Source organism: Convolutriloba macropyga, chromosome 1, assembly GCF_964194025.1.
Source record: "Convolutriloba macropyga chromosome 1, txConMacr16.3, whole genome shotgun sequence".
In the NCBI taxonomy this organism is placed as follows: Eukaryota; Metazoa; Xenacoelomorpha; order Acoela; family Convolutidae; genus Convolutriloba; species Convolutriloba macropyga.
In genome coordinates, this window is record NC_134468.1 from 14,681,481 (window position 1) to 14,699,972 (window position 18,492).

The following is an 18,492-nucleotide window of genomic DNA, read 5'->3' on the forward strand; positions in this document are numbered from 1 at the left end:
CGTAATTGCGAAGATAGTAGGACGTAATTTTTATGGTACTATGATTTAATTGATACATTTTATGACTTATTTCTAACGATAGTGAAAAGTTCGATGAAGTCGTACTCAAAAAACCTCTATCGATCACCTGAGAAGATTCGCCTTTACAAAAGAAGATGTCAAGATTGATGTTTGAAAGATCACTAAATGAACGGATTGTCAGATAGAAATTAAATAAATACAGATGATGATGTTAATTTGTCTAATTTTTGTCTATATTTTCGATAAATATTTGAAAACATTTTGTTATTCTTTACAATATTGGGTTGTTTTTCGACAATACTAAAAAAACGTGTACAAATCGAGTATTTTTGACAAGATTTAGCTACTTTGTGGTAATTATAAGTGGCAGCAATTGAACAGTTTTTAATAGAATTGGGTTTTTTGTTAGAAAATATGTTTTTTTTTGTGGCAAAAATGAAGTATTTTTTGGTAAGAAATGGCTATTTTTTTAGTATTGGGTATTTTCTGGTAAAGTTGTGGACAAATTTCGTCAGATTTGGGTATTTTCTGCAAGAATTGGGTAATTTTTGGCAATAATTGGGTAATTTTTAGTAATAACTGGGTATTTTTGGTAATTGGGTATTTTTGGTAAGAATTGGTCGTTCTTTCACCACGAATTGTGTGTTTTCTGCCAAGAATTGGTATGTTTTTGGCAAGAATTGTGTGTTTATTTCAAGAATTGGGTACTTTTTAGCAAGAATTGTGTTTTTTTTTCAAGAAATAGGTATTTTTTTTTAGCATGAATTGGGTATTTGTGGCAAGAATTGGACATTTTTGGCAATAATTGGGTAATTTTTGGCAATAATTGTGTATTTTTTGCCAAGAATTGGTAATTTTTTGGTAAGAATTTTTTTCAAGAATTGGGTATTTTTAGCGAGGATGGGGTATTTTTGGCAAGAATTGGGTATTTTAAGCAAGAATGTGATATTTTTTGTGTGAACAGCTTGGGTATCATGCTCTGAGGTACGTCTTTTATGGGAAGGGGTAAATTAGCTTACTAATTTAATATTAACGGATTATCTGACTAATCCCCCTCGTGTGAACAGCTTGGTATCATGCAGTGAGGTACAGCTTTTGAATTTTAAATTAGTAAAGTGTAATATGGGAATGGGTAAGTGACCTTACTATTTTGTTACTAAGAGATTCTCTTGCAAATCTCCTTCGTGCGAACAGCGTGGGTATCATACTGTGAGGTACGTCTTTGGAAATTGACATTATTAAAGTGTAATATGGTAGGGGGTCAAGGACCTTACTGATTCGATGTTAAGTCACTGTCATGTTAATCCCCTTCGTGTGAAAAGCTTGGGTATCATGCTGTGAGGTACATTTTTGAAAGGTCGTTCGTACGGAACTGTGAATGAGTCATCCTGTCTTATTTAATATCAAAACATTGCCTTACTAATATCCTTCGTGTGAACAGCTTGGGTGTCATGCTGTGAGGTACGTCTTTGGAAATTTACATTATTAAAGTGCAATATGGGAATTATTCAATGACCCATTTTGTTATTAAGGGATTATATTGCTAATCCCCTTCGTGTGAACAGCTTGGGTATCATGCTGTGAGGTACGTCTTTGGAATTTGACATTAGTAAAGTGTAGTATGAGAAAAGGTGAATGACCTTACTGATTTCTTATTGACGGATTATCTTGCTAAGCCTTTTCGTGAGAACAGCTTGGGTGTCATGCTGTGAGTCACATTTTTGGAAATTTACATTATTAAAGTGCAAAATGGGAATTAGTCAATGACCTTACTAATTTAATATTAAAGGATTAACTTGCTAATCCCCCTCGCTTGAACACCTTGGGTGTCATGCTGTGAGGTACGTCTTTGGAAATTTACATTATTAAAGTGCAATATGGTAGGGGGTCGATTTGTTGTCCTTACTGATTTGTTGTTCAAACACTATCTTGCTAATCCCATTCGTGTGAACAGATTGGGTATCATGCTGTGAGGTACATTTTTGAAAACCGCGTAAAAAGTACGTAAGTGTAAATGAGTCATCCTATCTAATTTAATCTTAAAACATTACCTAGCTAATCCCCTTTGAGAGAACAGCTTGGGTGTCATGCTGTGAGGTACGTCTTTGGAAATTTACATTATTAAAGTGCAATATGGGAATGAGTGAATGACCTTACTCATTTAATATTAAGGGATTAACTTGCTAATCCCCCTCGCTTGAACACCTTGGGTATCATGCCGTGAGGTAAGTCTTTGAAAATTACGTAAGCTGTACATAAGTGTAAATGAGTCATCCTATCTTATTTAATATTAAAACATTACCTAGCTAATCCCCTTCGTGTGAACAGCTTGGGTATCATGCTGTGAGGTTCACTTTTGAAAATTTACATTATTAAAGTTTAATATGGTAGGGGGTCAACGACCTTACTGATTCGATGTTAAGTCACTGTGATGTTAATCCCCTTTGTGTGAAAAGCTTGGTTATCATGCTGTGAGGTACATTTTTGAAAGGTCGTTCGTACGTAACTGTGAATGAGTCATCCTGTCTAATTTAATAATAAAACATTGCCTTACTAATATCCTTCGTGTGAACAGCTTGGGTGTCATGCTGTGAAGTACGTCTTTGGAAAATTACATTATTAAAGTTTAATATGGAAGGGCGTCAATGACCCATTTTCTTATTAAGGGATTATCTTGCTAATCCCCTTCGTGTGAACAGCTTGGGTATCATGCTGTGAGGTTCACTTTTGAAAATTTACATTATTAAAGTTTAATATGGTAGGGGGTCAATGAGCTTACTGATTCGATGTTAAGTCACTGTCATGTTAATCCCCTTTGTGTGAAAAGCTTGGTTATCATGCTGTGAGGTACATTTTTGAAAGGTCGTTCGTACGTAACTGTGAATGAGTCATCCTGTCTAATTTAATAATAAAACATTGCCTTACTAATATCCTTCGTGTGAACAGCTTGGGTGTCATGCTGTGAAGTACGTCTTTGGAAAATTACATTATTAAAGTTTAATATGGAAGGGCGTCAATGGCCCATTTTCTTATTAAGGGATTATCTTGCTAATCATCTTCGTGTGAACAGCTTGGGTATCATGCTGTGAGGTACGTCTTTGGAAATTTACATAATTAAAGTGTAATATGGGAATGGGTAAGTGACCTTACTGTTTTGTTACTAAGAGATTCTCTTGCAAATCTCCTTCGCGCGAACAGCGTGGGTATCATACTGTGAGGTACGTCTTTGGAAATTGACATTATTAAAGTGTAATATGGTAGGGGGTCAATGACCTTACTGATTCGATGTTAAGTCACTGTCATGTTAATCCCCTTCGTGAGCTTGGGTATCATGCTGTGAGGTACATTTTTGAAAAGTCGTACGTAACTGTGAATGAGTCATCCTGTCTAATTTAATAATAAAACATTGCCTTACTAATATCCTTCGTGTGAACAGCTTGGGTGTCATGCTGTGAGGTACGTCTTTGGAAAATTACATTATTAAAGTGTAATATGGAAGGGCGTCAATGACCCATTTTGTTATTCAGGGATTATCTTGCTAATCCCCCTCGCTTGAACACCTTGGGTATCATGCTGTGATGTACGTCTTTGGGATTTGAGGGATTATGGGCTATACGTAATCTTTTTACATAGGTACGTCTTTTTACCACCCCCCCACTCTTGCTCACGATATACTACTGACATTGGTCAAGAGAAGACTCATTGTACTGGTTATTCCGGTAAAGGAAGCCAATAACTCATTCACCAATGACTCTGGGCTGGTATTCGAAAGAAAACCTTTTAATTGAAACTATATGCCATTTAAATCTGGTCAATAAGTTTAATTAAACCTGGTCAAGTTGTAGATGATGCGTTTTTTGAATCTTAAAGGTTTGAAATAACTTTGAACAAAAAAGACAGTTTTATAATTATGCCAGCTGATGCCGGCAAAAAATTGGATATAACTAAATCTAAATCAAATAGCTTCTGACATTGTTAAGTGGAGATTTACATAGCATATAGTTTCAATTAAAGTGTTTGTTTTCTTTCGAGCCCCAGAGTAATTTTATTGCCAACCCAGAGTAATTGATGAATGAGTTATTGACTTCCTGGACCGGAAACACCAGTATAATGAGTCTTCTCTAGACCAATGTCCAATTTAATCAACTGCAAAAATTGACGTAAACTCAATTCATTCATCTATTCAATGATAAAATTATTCGATGGTGTAAGAAAAAGATGAAAAGTGAAGTTGAAACATTTTTTTTGCATCGCAAATGCCCCTTGGGGCTAACTTTATGTCAGACCTAGAGCAGTAAAAAGAACTCAAGCAATGCGGTGTTCTTTGCTTTTTGTTGGGTTTTTCATCGACGTTTCAGCATAAATTATGGTTGAGTTTTGCAGTAGGTTACTGAAAATCAGGATACTGGTTGATTAATGACCAGGTTACTGATTGATTAAACATCTGTAATTGGGATCTTTTCCGCTAGAGCCCCCCACCCAGTAAATCAAGCATCCCTCGTTGGTTATGTTTAAGCACTATGTAGGCATTTGAATTGCTACGTGTGAATAGGCCTTTAGAAAATATTAACAGAGCCGAGGTTTAAATTTAATAAGTACATTATAATAAAGCACAACATATACTATAAACATCATTGTAAAACTTGTTCTTAAGGCATTTTTTGGAGTTACGGGCTTTATAACGTTGCCTACAAATTTAATTTCTTGAAAGTTCGTGCAAATTTGGTTGTTGAAGTATTGTACCCGGCACGTACTTATTCAAATAACTTTTTTAGAAGGGACCAGAATATTATTTTTGGGGGTGCCTAAAACTTTGTGCGTGAACTGGAGGGGCGTGAACTAGAAGATTTTTCAATTGAACAAGAAATTTTTCTTTTGGAATAAGGGCAGACAGTCATCAAGTTAATCTTGTTTTTTTTCAACAGATTTCAATACAGATCTCAATTTTTTCAAAATTCGAACTCTCAAATTGTTAATATTCTTTCTATGCAAGGCAGCGGAGTGGCTTTAATTTAATGAAACTGAACATGAAACATAAGCAAAAAGAGTAAAAAAAGACTGAAAGAAAATAGTAATTTTGGCTGAGCAGAGAAACTGATCTTTCTCCTGAAATTTGATTCTCACGTAGGTTTTTGTTTGTTTTCCCTCTGCAGATAAGCTAGAGATTTTTTACACTATTTGAAGGCAAACGAAACGTTCGACAAATTTCGTGTTTTGCGACTCGTTGGACGTTTGAAAAAAGAACATTAGTCTCCAGAGGCTCCTCTAGAAGTTGAAAAAAAAAACTTAAATCAAGTCCGCTCAAACCAAAACCATTGCTTTATTCAGATTGCTGTACTGTACCTTAATTTAATTTCAGATATCGTAGTAATTTATTGTTCCGACCCCTCTTGAGGGGGGAGGAACTATATAATCAACTGTTTTTTTTATTCAGACAACTTTGGCCGATCGATATATTCATCGTAGAGAGTTGTGAGTGGAATCATTAAAAAACACATCCAGCGTATTAAAAAATTTTTTGAATTTTGTTTTCTAGAGCGATTTATCGAGGTTTAAATTTTTGTGAATATTGAGATTGATTTGCGTTAATTTTTTATTCACACTTTTCGGAAATTTCATCAAAATATTTGTGAATTTTATTAAAATATGTTAAAATTGTTTAAAAAAAGTGTTGTTGATTTAATTTTCAAAGACAACAAAGTTTTGTTGACTGTTTTGAATTTTTGGGTAAAATTCTGGGTAAATATTTCAAAATTCCGACTTAATCAAAAATTGCACGAAATAAGCTTCTTTGGTCCGCTTTTATTAAACTTGCCGGAAGTACACACACAAAAACCACTAACACAATCTTTGTAAGCTCCCTTGGGGCTAGTCCTACTTCCATTTCTATTAAGAGTGCTATGGAATTAACAGTTGGCCATTTTCCGCTAACTCATCTCGATGATTATCATAAACGCAGCATTTATTTTTGAATTTTTACTAACAATTAATCTATATCTATAACATTACAAACAATTAAGTGTTCTTAGTGGACCAACAGCAATAGCAAGGCTAGTTTTGGTCCATTCTTGGACTGTTACAATCCAAAAAAAATAGGATTGTAATCAGTCCGTCTTTTTTTTTAAAAAAAATCGATTAATTATGTTAGCTAAAGAACATAACAATTCAAATCAAAGCTCAGTGGTGATAGGTCCAATTGGCTTCCTAAGCAGTTCAAAATTATTGTATCTAGATAGCTGGTGGCTTTCATGACTTTAAAAACAATTGCTTAAAAACTTTCTAGCTTCGCTTTTTTTCTTTTTTTTCTGTGTTTTTGTTTCCTAGTCTCGTTGAAAAAAATCACATATGCCATTATTAGCGCTAAGAACTCATTATGACAGCACTGGCTGCGACACGAGTTTTTCGCAAAAAAGTAAATTAATTTTTGATTTTCGTCTATATTCGACGTTGTTTTTTGTAAAAGTAAGCCATATACTGAATAATTACAGATCTCAAGGGCTTCCTTCGGACGAATAAACAAACCTATTAATTATATCATTTTGTAGCTAATGGCTTTCATGACTTTGAAAAAGTAGTTCTTAATTTAATATTTTTTCGCTTCTTTGTCAACTTTTTAACTAGTCCCATTAATGTGATCTCATTTACCACATTATTCGCATTCGAAGAAGGCGCAACCAAACATTTTTTGACGGTTTGACGGGCAGAAAATGACTTTACGGCTTCGACAGCGTTTTCTCACAAGTTGAAGTTGAATTCTTGTTTGCTGTCTCTAGTTGTTGTTCTTTTTGCAACTGCCAGAAAAGTTGTCTTAACGCCCTCCTATATATAAGCATTGGTGATAACAAAAACGTATCGATAATTTCAGTTGATATCTAATGGTTTTCCTGACTTGAAATTAATTGTTTTTAAAGATATAAGCGAATTTATTAATTTTGCTGTTTTTTTTTCTTTTTGTGTAATTGTAACGAGCTTTATTATGGACTGTTCCCATATCTTTTCTAGTAAAGTACAAGTAATTTTGGTTAGTTTCATTTTTATCTGACGCTATCTTGACTTTGTTATTAAGTTTTTTTAAAAAATGGACAAAGTTTTGGATGTCATTAATGTTCGATGTAATTGTTTGATTTTGTTGTTCGTCTTGCCTTGCTTTCCTAATTATGGTAGAACTATCAATCTAATGCGATATTTCTTATTCCACTGAAGTATTTGCGTTGGAGGCGATATTTATGCTCATACACAATTTTTTTTTTGAAAAATATTTAAATTTTCGGGGTTTTCTATCTGTTCTCATCTGGATGAGCGGGGTAAGAACTTTATGTGCGATCTCACATTACCCAGCCTACTTGTTGTCCCTCTCAATTCGCTATTGAACTTGAGTATTGCTTAAAAAGCACAGCGTTCAATAGTTTCAACAACAACCACAAAAGTGAGGATAATTTGAAAATAACATGATTTTTGCTGAAAAATAATTTAATTAAATACTGTTGAAAATCCCATCAATGAAAATTAGCTTAGCTTGCTCTGCCATCTGATGCCCTTGGGTAACTACAGGCCTCTTTTGAGTGAAAGTTCATCAAGTTTTGATACTCTGATGAAATGCAGCAACAAAAGTTCTTGAGGCCACATGTTTTAAAAATACCCCAGCAAACGGCCATTCTTTCGCCAATTTAGAGTTTTATTCGATTAAGCAAAAACAGAAAATTGAAAAATTTTGATCCGCCGATTTGATAACTTTTAACAGGAATACTTATAACTAACAATAACTTGAGTAAAAAATATAAAATTTTTGCTAAAATGAACAATTAATTTGCTTTGCAATGAAAAACAACACACAACTCATGTTCAGCAGAACAGACTCGGTAGCTCTTCATTGATTCTCAAAAATGAGCGAAAGGACCTTGAAGACTGCCGAATTTAAGTTAAACTGTAAACTTTGTTCATGCGTATTTGAGTTTCATCGATAAATGACAAAAACAATAAGAAATGACGAATTGACATTAAAAACTCTGCTCAGCAACAATGCATGAACTAAATTATTTAAACCAAAAAGACATGACAGCAACCTTCCCTCAACTAAGTTGGGCTAGAAATTTCGAAACCCCAAAAGAACCCAACTGTTCTGTTTTGCAATAAACAGTTCATTAGATTGTATCACCAAGTTTTTTTTTACGAACAAGAAGGGTTTTAATGGTGCTCTCACCTCAAAAAATCTCGAAAATTGAACGCCAAAATGTGGTACACGGTCGATGACCACAATTTTTATAATGCGAAATGCAAAGAATTTTTTGGGAAAAAAGTTACACCAATTCATGGTACATTTCATTGCATTTATAAATCTCAATTAAGCTATCTAGTCAAATTAATTCATGAAAAACGATACACCATTACAAACAATTAAGTGTTCTTAGTGGACCAACAGCAATAGCAAGGCTAGTTTTGGTCCATTCTTGGACTGTTACAATCCAAAAAAAATAAGATTGTAATCAGTCCGTCTTTTTTTAAAAAAAAAATCGATTAATTATGTTAGCTAAAGAACATAACAATTCAAATCAAAGCTCAGTGGTGATAGGTCCAATTGGCTTCCTAAGCAGTTCAAAATTATTGTATCTAGATAGCTGGTGGCTTTCATGACTTTAAAAACAATTGCTTAAAAACTTTCTAGCTTCGCTTTTTTTCTTTTTTTTCTGTGTTTTTGTTTCCTAGTCTCGTTGAAAAAAATCACATATGCCATTATTAGCGCTAAGAACTCATTATGACAGCACTGGCTGCGACACGAGTTTTTCGCAAAAAAGTAAATTAATTTTTGATTTTCGTCTATATTCGACGTTGTTTTTTGTAAAAGTAAGCCATATACTGAATAATTACAGATCTCAAGGGCTTCCTTCGGACGAATAAACAAACCTATTAATTATATCATTTTGTAGCTAATGGCTTTCATGACTTTGAAAAAGTAGTTCTTAATTTAATATTTTTTCGCTTCTTTGTCAACTTTTTAACTAGTCCCATTAATGTGATCTCATTTACCACATTATTCGCATTCGAAGAAGGCGCAACCAAACATTTTTTGACGGTTTGACGGGCAGAAAATGACTTTACGGCTTCGACAGCGTTTTCTCACAAGTTGAAGTTGAATTCTTGTTTGCTGTCTCTAGTTGTTGTTCTTTTTGCAACTGCCAGAAAAGTTGTCTTAACGCCCTCCTATATATAAGCATTGGTGATAACAAAAACGTATCGATAATTTCAGTTGATATCTAATGGTTTTCCTGACTTGAAATTAATTGTTTTTAAAGATATAAGCGAATTTATTAATTTTGCTGTTTTTTTTTCTTTTTGTGTAATTGTAACGAGCTTTATTATGGACTGTTCCCATATCTTTTCTAGTAAAGTACAAGTAATTTTGGTTAGTTTCATTTTTATCTGACGCTATCTTGACTTTGTTATTAAGTTTTTTTAAAAAATGGACAAAATTTTGGATGTCATTAATGTTCGATGTAATTGTTTGATTTTGTTGTTCGTCTTGCCTTGCTTTCCTAATTATGGTAGAACTATCAATCTAATGCGATATTTCTTATTCCACTGAAGTATTTGCGTTGGAGGCGATATTTATGCTCATACACAATTTTTTTTTTGAAAAATATTTAAATTTTCGGGGTTTTCTATCTGTTCTCATCTGGATGAGCGGGGTAAGAACTTTATGTGCGATCTCACATTACCCAGCCTACTTGTTGTCCCTCTCAATTCGCTATTGAACTTGAGTATTGCTTAAAAAGCACAGCGTTCAATAGTTTCAACAACAACCACAAAAGTGAGGATAATTTGAAAATAACTTATGATTTTTGCTGAAAAATAATTTAATTAAATACTGTTGAAAATCCCATCAATGAAAATTAGCTTAGCTTGCTCTGCCATCTGATGCCCTTGGGTAACTACAGGCCTCTTTTGAGTGAAAGTTCATCAAGTTTTGATACTCTGATGAAATGCAGCAACAAAAGTTCTTGAGGCCACATGTTTTAAAAATATCCCAGCAAACGGCCATTCTTTCGCCAATTTAGAGTTTTATTCGATTAAGCAAAAACAGAAAATTGAAAAATTTTGATCCGCCGATTTGATAACTTTTAACAGGAATACTTATAACTAACAATAACTTGAGTAAAAAATATAAAATTTTTGCTAAAATGAACAATTAATTTGCTTTGCAATGAAAAACAACACACAACTCATGTTCAGCAGAACAGACTCGGTAGCTCTTCATTGATTCTCAAAAATGAGCGAAAGGACCTTGAAGACTGCCGAATTTAAGTTAAACTGTAAACTTTGTTCATGCGTATTTGAGTTTCATCGATAAATGACAAAAACAATAAGAAATGACGAATTGACATTAAAAACTCTGCTCAGCAACAATGCATGAACTAAATTATTTAAACCAAAAAGACATGACAGCAACCTTCCCTCAACTAAGTTGGGCTAGAAATTTCGAAACCCCAAAAGAACCCAACTGTTCTGTTTTGCAATAAACAGTTCATTAGATTGTATCACCAAGTTTTTTTTTACGAACAAGAAGGGTTTTAATGGTGCTCTCACCTCAAAAAATCTCGAAAATTGAACGCCAAAATGTGGTACACGGTCGATGACCACAATTTTTATAATGCGAAATGCAAAGAATTTTATGGGAAAAAAGTTACACCAATTCATGGTACATTTCATTGCATTTATAAATCTCAATTAAGCTATCTAGTCAAATTAATTCATGAAAAACGACAAGAGAAAGTGGAGAATGCGAAGTAAGAGATCCTGTACAAATTGAAGGACAATATTTCTTACTGTTGACTACACTAATTCCAGTCTGAACAGTGTGCAATTCAGGGGAACAGCAGAATGGCAATCCCATCACTCCTTCACAGCATGAACTCACATCTCCCCCACAGTTGACACAGAAGAAAGTGCCCGACTCAACATCACCCTCTTCCCCATGCACATCCCCACACAACAGTGCGACCAGGCTGAAATTGTTTTTTAACACGTGATTTCTAATGCTATCAACAAATGGTTAAACATGCATAAAACAAAAATTAAAAAAAAAAACGAAGTAGAAAACGAACATCAATTTACAACCTGGTAGAATCAGATTTAAATCCCTTTGCATGTTTTGTGTCCTTCCTTAAAAACACTTTCGAACGCTCCCGATTTACAGTTAAATTACAAATGTTTTCAATAAAACGGCTGCTCTCCTATCAAAGACAAGGGAAACTTTACATCTCCCAGTTCGTTTCAGCGGTTTTAAATCTGTCCGGATATTTTGTTTTTGCAGTTAACTTTTGTGAACTGCATTATACGATATACTGTAGATTAAAGTTGCATTAATTGATACTCAAATTGTCCTATTAACAAATCGTTCAGCTTTGCTGAATTTACTTCGCTGGAATTAGTCAAATAAAAAATTTTCAAATAATCAATTAGTCGCAAAATTATTTGATTTTGATAATATTTCCAAAACCATAAATGCTAGGAACAAAAGAATTGGTGTGCTTATGCACGCTGAATAGGCCCACTGTTGCAAACAGACCAACTTAATTTAAACTATATTGATGGGCCCCGCTTTTATATTTTATACCTAATCTTAAACCATTGGAAAAACACAAAATTTTGTATTTCTTTGTAAACAAGTTCAGATTTACCAATCAGGATACTGGAATCAGCCTAGACAATTGGAAAGTGAATGAAACAAGAACGAACGATTTACCTGCTCTAGATCTCTACCTAATATAACTTCGTTACTCTGTGTGAAAATCTGAGAATTTCAAAGTCAATCCTTTTTTCAATAAGTCAGAGTAAAGTTAGGCTCTACAATTACATGTACAGCATCAAGACATATTAATAATAAAAACACTGCTCCAATACTGTGCTTTAATACGCACTGTATCTCAATTTACAGATGGAAAAATTAACCAGTTTGAACTGAATTTTGGTAGTATTTCAAGCTTTTAATACTGCTCTACCTGTCAATTCTGAACTTGTTGATTGGATAGAAAAAACTATGACGTAACATTCTCTGATTATACTGACTTTGGGGTCCAGGACATATAGCACCCTATGTGTCCCGAACCCCAAAGTCAGTATAATCAGAGAATTGGTTACACTGAATTGGTGCGAATATCGCAAAGTTCACAGAAACTGGCATACCAAATTCGGTATCCATACTCTGAATTGGTGCGAATATCGCAAAGTTCACAGAAACTGGCATACCAAACTCGGTATCCATGCTATATTTCAGCTCAATTTGTTTAACAACTTTGATTTCGGAATTCAAGAATACGGACCAATGATAATTTGCTGACACTGAAGTAGTTCTGGTTCGATTTTCACTTCATGCATGATAATCACTTACTTATAATAGTTACTAAATACAAAGGTTGACAAATTTTCACAAAGCAATTTGACTCCGAAAAAAAACATTAAATTTCGCTTGTCATGCTATTATAATGCTTGTCATGCTCCACTGCTTGATCTGACCTTGATTTGGTTTACTCAGTAGTTAAGCGCAGCCGGTCTTGTTTTCCATTGCGAATAAATCAGTTCCTGGTAGCACAGGAGCGAGCTCCACCACTGGTCTCTTGTAGACGTGGTCGTTTGTTCAATCTATCGTTGGTCGAATCACACCGCCAGACCCTTCGATGGATTTCGTAATTCTACCCAGATTATAATCAAAACACACTCGCTTGTTGCTGTTTTCTATCAACCAGACGAGTTCGCCTTCCTTGAGCGAGATCACCTTTTAAAGGCTTTGTTCGGCATTTTTGTTGGTTATTCAACATTGGCGAATACTCTTTACGAAATCTTTCCCAAATAAGGTTTGCGTAAACTTGCTTTTGTCAAAAGATGATCGACAAATTCCTCTGCGCATGGTACATAGGGTAAGCAAGAGTTCTTGTTGCCAAGCAACAAGTGATTGGGAGTCACTGCTTCTAAGTCCTTAACGTCTGAACTAACTGGACTCAACGGTCTTGCATTCAATGTCTGCTCATTAATACATATGTTAGTTGAAAGATCATCTACTGTTGAAGCATCTAAGCGCTCTTCGGTTAGATCGTCCATTAGTGGTGTTATCGATTGTGCTCTGCCCTTTCTGCAAGTAATACACTTATTCTTGGTTGATCACAAGGTGTTTCGTAAGTTAAGGATCCGAATCTGCTGGACAACGTTTCTTACAAACGCCACGCCTTCGTGATGACTGTTCTTGAGCTCGTTTCGCAAGAAAAATTCACCCCCATGATGTTTCTACTGTAGCAATTTTGGATGATTTGCATTGAAGTCCAATTGAGTTTTGCCTATTCTGCCTTTGACAGTAATAAGTCCTAGTTCATCCAGGAAGGAAAAAATGTAGGATTTTGTTGCTTTTTGGAATTTCCTTTAGCTTTCAGAGGTTTCATCTCTTCAACAGAATGTTCTCTCTGTAGTATCTCTGTATAATTGCTTTTGCCTTTTTCTTCCTTCAACGCTGACTACAAGTGTTGCTGGTTTGTATTTGCTCAATGATCGCTGTACGTATGCCACTGTATTCACAAGACTGTTAAAGTTAATCAATTGGTCCCACTGAACAACAGCTTTCTTGTCTTCAGCTTGTATCATGAAGATTGAGAGCGTATGTTCTCTTCATCCGAGGCAAAGGTTATGTTTACTTTCTCTGTCCACTCATTTTCAGATTGCTTCAACCAGGACGGCCCAGTGCGCCACTACCCTCTCTTGAGTTCCTCAATGTTGAGTGCTCTGGTGCCAATGTCCACTGAGTGGTTATTGAATCCGCTCAAATGTTTCCACTGTTAAACATCAGTTGTATCCAGTATCGCAACTACTCACTTAGCCAAAAGACTTGTTCCCGGAGTTGTCCAAAAACCGCATAAAGCTATCTTCATGTCATGTTCCTTGACTGTCTTTCTTTCAACCTCACTGCCATGACTGCCGCTTGCATTTCCATTTGTGGTATTGAAGGATGTGTTATCGGCGCAAATCGGCATTTTCCAATGACAAATGCTAAGTCAGCTGAGTATTCTTTCAACTTCGAGAGTAGATAGGCTACTGCACACATCGTACCTTCTGATGCGTCAGCAAACACTTGAAATTCGGTTTTATTTCTTTCTGTATGGCAACATCTTCTATCGATTCTTGTTTAAGCTACATTAAGAAGTTGTTCTTTCGATCTCGGAAATTCTGCTTCTTGGCCCGCCTCCACTTCGTTGTCCCAAAATTGCCCATTCATAGTACAGATGACCTTCAGAAGTTCTCTCATGTGAACACTGAACGGAGCTAACAATCCGATCGGGTTGTCTTGAAGTTACCATTAACAGAATCTTCCTCTGAGTTATGGGTGTTTTAACTTCCTTGTTGGTACCTCTGCACACTTGAAGACTATCATCAGTAACAGTCCATCGTAGTCCCAGCACTGATGATCCCTGTTTCACTTCGAATTGCTTTGTGTCGCTGATTAATTTCAAGTCTTATGGGATTGCTGAGGTAAATTCATTAGTCTTGCTCATCCATTTCTTGAGTTCAGATCCAAGCTGAGGGAGAAGAGATAACCTGATTGAAGACTTCAGCTGCTTCTCTTGGGATTTCTACCAATTTGATGAAATCGTGCAAATAGAAGTTGTTTTGTATTGCCTTTCTGCATTTAGATGATACTCTTCTTCGTTGTCTAGTCCCACTCGCTTGAGAGCATAGTTTGAACAGGTTGGAGAACTCTTAGTTCCAAATACACGACGCTGATATTCGCCAATTTGAACAGCTTCGTTAGTTTTTGTGAGTCATAGAAATCTCAAGCAACTTATCCTGTTCGTGAACTAGCAATTGTAGCAAAATCGATTCCAAGTCACATAGGGAGGATGGGCCCCGGCAGTAGATGTAGCCAAGGCTACACTGTCTTTCACTCACAACAATGCATAGGGAATAGCCAACCTCATTTAAGGTTCAAATGCGATTAAACAATTGTCGAGGGGCGACAGAGTGGGGCTGCTTCTAGCAAAAAAAAAAGAGGCTAAATCACGACGTGGAACCTAACTCTGGACCCCAGAAATTCTTTTGCGCAGAATGCAGGCAACCGATAAGAACTTCCCAGTGGTCAGTGAACTCTAACGGGAGCACACAATGGATCTACTGAGACTGCAGAATTTGGCAAAAATGGGAGATCGAATGCGATGTTTAAAGAAAAATGTCTAATACTGCGAACAGAGTTACTTTCGCGAGGTACCCAATAGAGGGTCAACAGGGGGACGAAACAGCAGTAGATCATCCAAACGCAGACGAGCAAACAACCGCCTCAGATAGGAAGCGAAAGATGAGGCCAGAACAGGAGAAAGCGACAGCAACAAAGAGACAAGTTGGAAAGAACATGCTGATCGCATAGTCCAGGAGAAAGTCACACCCATGTGGACCTGGAACGCCCAAAGAGCGACAGCAAGTTTTCCGAGGGAGAATTGGTTCATGGAGATCTTGAAAGTCATCTCAGAAAACAAAGTTGAGGTAAGATGTTCTCGGAAAAGCTGGCAGAACACCCCGCAATCAAGTGGATAAATGCAAACGTAAATGATAAATCGTAGTACACCAAAAGAAGTGGAGTTTTCCTAAGAGTGGACCGTGAAGTTGAAACAGCAACGCTGTAAGAAGATCGGCTACAGAAACACAGCCGTCGATGTCGACGGAAATCGATTTATCTCACCTTGCATCGCCTTGTGGAATGACTCCGAGGAACTCAATGAATACAAGGAGGAACTATATGACATGCTAAGATGGAAAGGCATTTTAATAGTCGGGGGTGGCTTTAACTCCAGCGTCGGTAACGTCGAGAAAAGAGGAGTCAACAATGTGGCCGTTGTTTATGGCTTAGGCACAACGAACAGAGCTGGTGTTGACCGGATAAACTGGTGCAACAAAAAAGGTCTGTGCTGGGCAAACTCCTTAAGGCAGGCAAAACCAGGAACCTGGCGACACCCAAGAACCGGGAAATGGCATGAAATTGATGAGTTCTTTGTAAGACAAGAAGACCGTTGCAGATGGATCACGAAAGCGACAACAATCCGACAACAAAACTGACTGTCGGACCACGACCCCAAATTTTTGCTGGCAAATATGTCGTTCTCAAGAAGGAACGAAGAAAATATCAAGAAACCCGGCTGCACCATCAACTGGGATAGACTCAAAGTTCCTGAGGCTGCCATAAAGTTTAAAGACGTGGTCAACAAGACCATAGACAGCTCATTGATATCAGTAGATTGGGCGCAACTAATGAGAACGATAATAGAGGCCAGGACAAAACACAGCGGAAAGAAAATTCAATCCATGGCTGGACCTACACCATGAAGCGATGGAAGATTTTCAGAGGGAAATGCATAGACTCACGAAAAAGTTAAAAAGCCGATGACAAGAAGAATGGTGGCGAGAGGAGGTGAAAGAAGCCAAGAGATCAGAACTCAAAGGCGATGTCTCTGCACTCTGCAAGACACTGAGAAGAATCGGAGTGAAGGACTGCAGCAGCATCGAGGAGAAGTTCTTCACAACCGAGGAGTTCAGATCACGTTAATTGACGGTATCCGAGGATCGTTTTCAGAGAACTGTATCAGAGATCAGGGAAACGGCGGCAACAACAACAGAGAGCTCGGACCAAACAGCTATGGATGCATCAATCCCCCTAGATTAGATCATAAGCTTCACAGAGTTCGAATGGGAACTGTCAATGATCAAGGACGGACACCCTGGAATTGAGAACGTCCGAGTATGTGCACTCGAATGCACTAGCCGAGAGGTACGGGAACGTCTCTACGACTGCATTCTAGACATACTGCAAACGTTGTCGAAGAGTGGCCTAACGAGGTGAAGGAAGGATGGGTCGTCCCACTACACAAGAAAGGGGCCAAGAAAGATTTGAACAACTACCGGGGTGTTTGCCTGTTTGCGAGCTGCATTATAGCCAAAATAACGGCTTCTAGACTGAGGAACTGGTCGGAGAAAATGAGACTACTAGGTGAGAACCGACGCGACCCAAATCATAGAAAGTGTGGATGAAAAAATCCGACAAGCAATGGGGAGAGAACACTGTGGACGACGACTGAGAGCCGTGCTTTTAGACATCAAGAAGGCCTACCCCCTTGTCAACAAACCGCTGCTATGGAAGATCTTGAGCCGGCTTCGCATGCCAGCAACGACTCTAAGGACACTTAAGAACCTTCATGAAGAAACAATGCACAGAGTAAAGTGAAGAGACGAACTAAGCCAAGAATTGTTCCCCCAAAGAGGACAGAGAGGGATATGCCACTTCTCCAGTTCTTTTCAACACGTATCACGCGGAAACGATGCCCCTTGCACACAATCGACGAAGTACAGCAGCTGAAAGTGCTGGCTTGGAGTGCGGGCTATCATGGCCCCGGAGCTGCAGAAATAGGCTGCCATCACTCAGCACTTCTTGAGAACTGAGGAAGGCAGTTTGCGAGGTGTTTACCATCACAGAGAGCCTCTTCGTAGACAACTTAACCCTAATTGGCGGGAACGACGAACTGTCATCAGGGAAAGCAGAAGTAAAGAGGGAAAGTCGAAGTACGAAGAGGAATGCCAGGATGGGAAAGAGGAATTGGTCGTGTTCGGTAAAGAATCAGCAGAGAAGACGCAAAAACTGCGGACAAAGATTGGGAAAAATGAAGATCTGCTATCCAGAATCAGCATACGCTACCCATCTTGGAACAAGATCAGGAAATGGTTTTGGAAGTCGAATCTAAAAAAGGAACCAAAGCAGTCATTGTCCAAGCGAGTCGAAGCAATTCTCCTCTTTGACTGCACTGCACATCTGTGGAACAAGTCAGAAATCAAGAAACTGCAGAGTGTAGACGATAAATCATACCGTTGATTTAGAACGAAGGACGAGGGCTGAGCGAGCTGAGAATGCAAAAGGTAGGAGTCAACGCTTTTGGAAACCGCGAACAGCTCAAAATCTCCTCCCTGTGCAAAATTGAAACGCGGTCCTTACAAAAGATCGGGCATGTACTCAGGATGCCGGATGAAAGAACTGTTAAAAAGCTAATCTTGGCGCAGGGTGAGCACCATGAACACGGGAAAAGAAAGCTGAGAGGCGGAACAATATCTTGCCGGACAAGGCTTTTGGGCGAAGCAAACATCCACTGGACCCATGCTGGCACCATGGCTCGACAAAAACGGTAGAAGAAGAGAGTCAAAACCCGCAGAGAACCCATCAAAGATTGGGAGAAGCTTATGAGCCAGCGGAAGAGAGGCACAGCCCCAACCGACATCACAGAGAAGATGAGAGATCATCATGTCCCTACATTTGCAGGTGGGAAGGGTGCAACACTCAATGCAGAAACAAGAGAGGTCTGTCGCAACACGAACAAATGCACGAGAAGAAAACTCAAACCCTGAGCTGAAATCGTTGCCAGAGAATGTTTGCGCTTCAGTACAATCTGACGAACCATGCGA

General features: G+C 37.5%; 1 protein-coding gene across 1 annotated transcript in view; it reads right to left on the bottom strand.

Moving 5' to 3' along the window:
• Window positions 1–18,492, bottom strand: part of LOC142345817 (uncharacterized) — a 56,318-nt gene that overhangs the window by 16,649 nt on the left and 21,177 nt on the right. Inside the window, exon 2 of the mRNA XM_075398201.1 lies at window positions 10,843–11,021. Within this exon, the coding sequence (XP_075254316.1) occupies window positions 10,843–11,021 (179 nt within the window). The remainder of the gene's footprint in view (window positions 1–10,842; window positions 11,022–18,492) is intronic.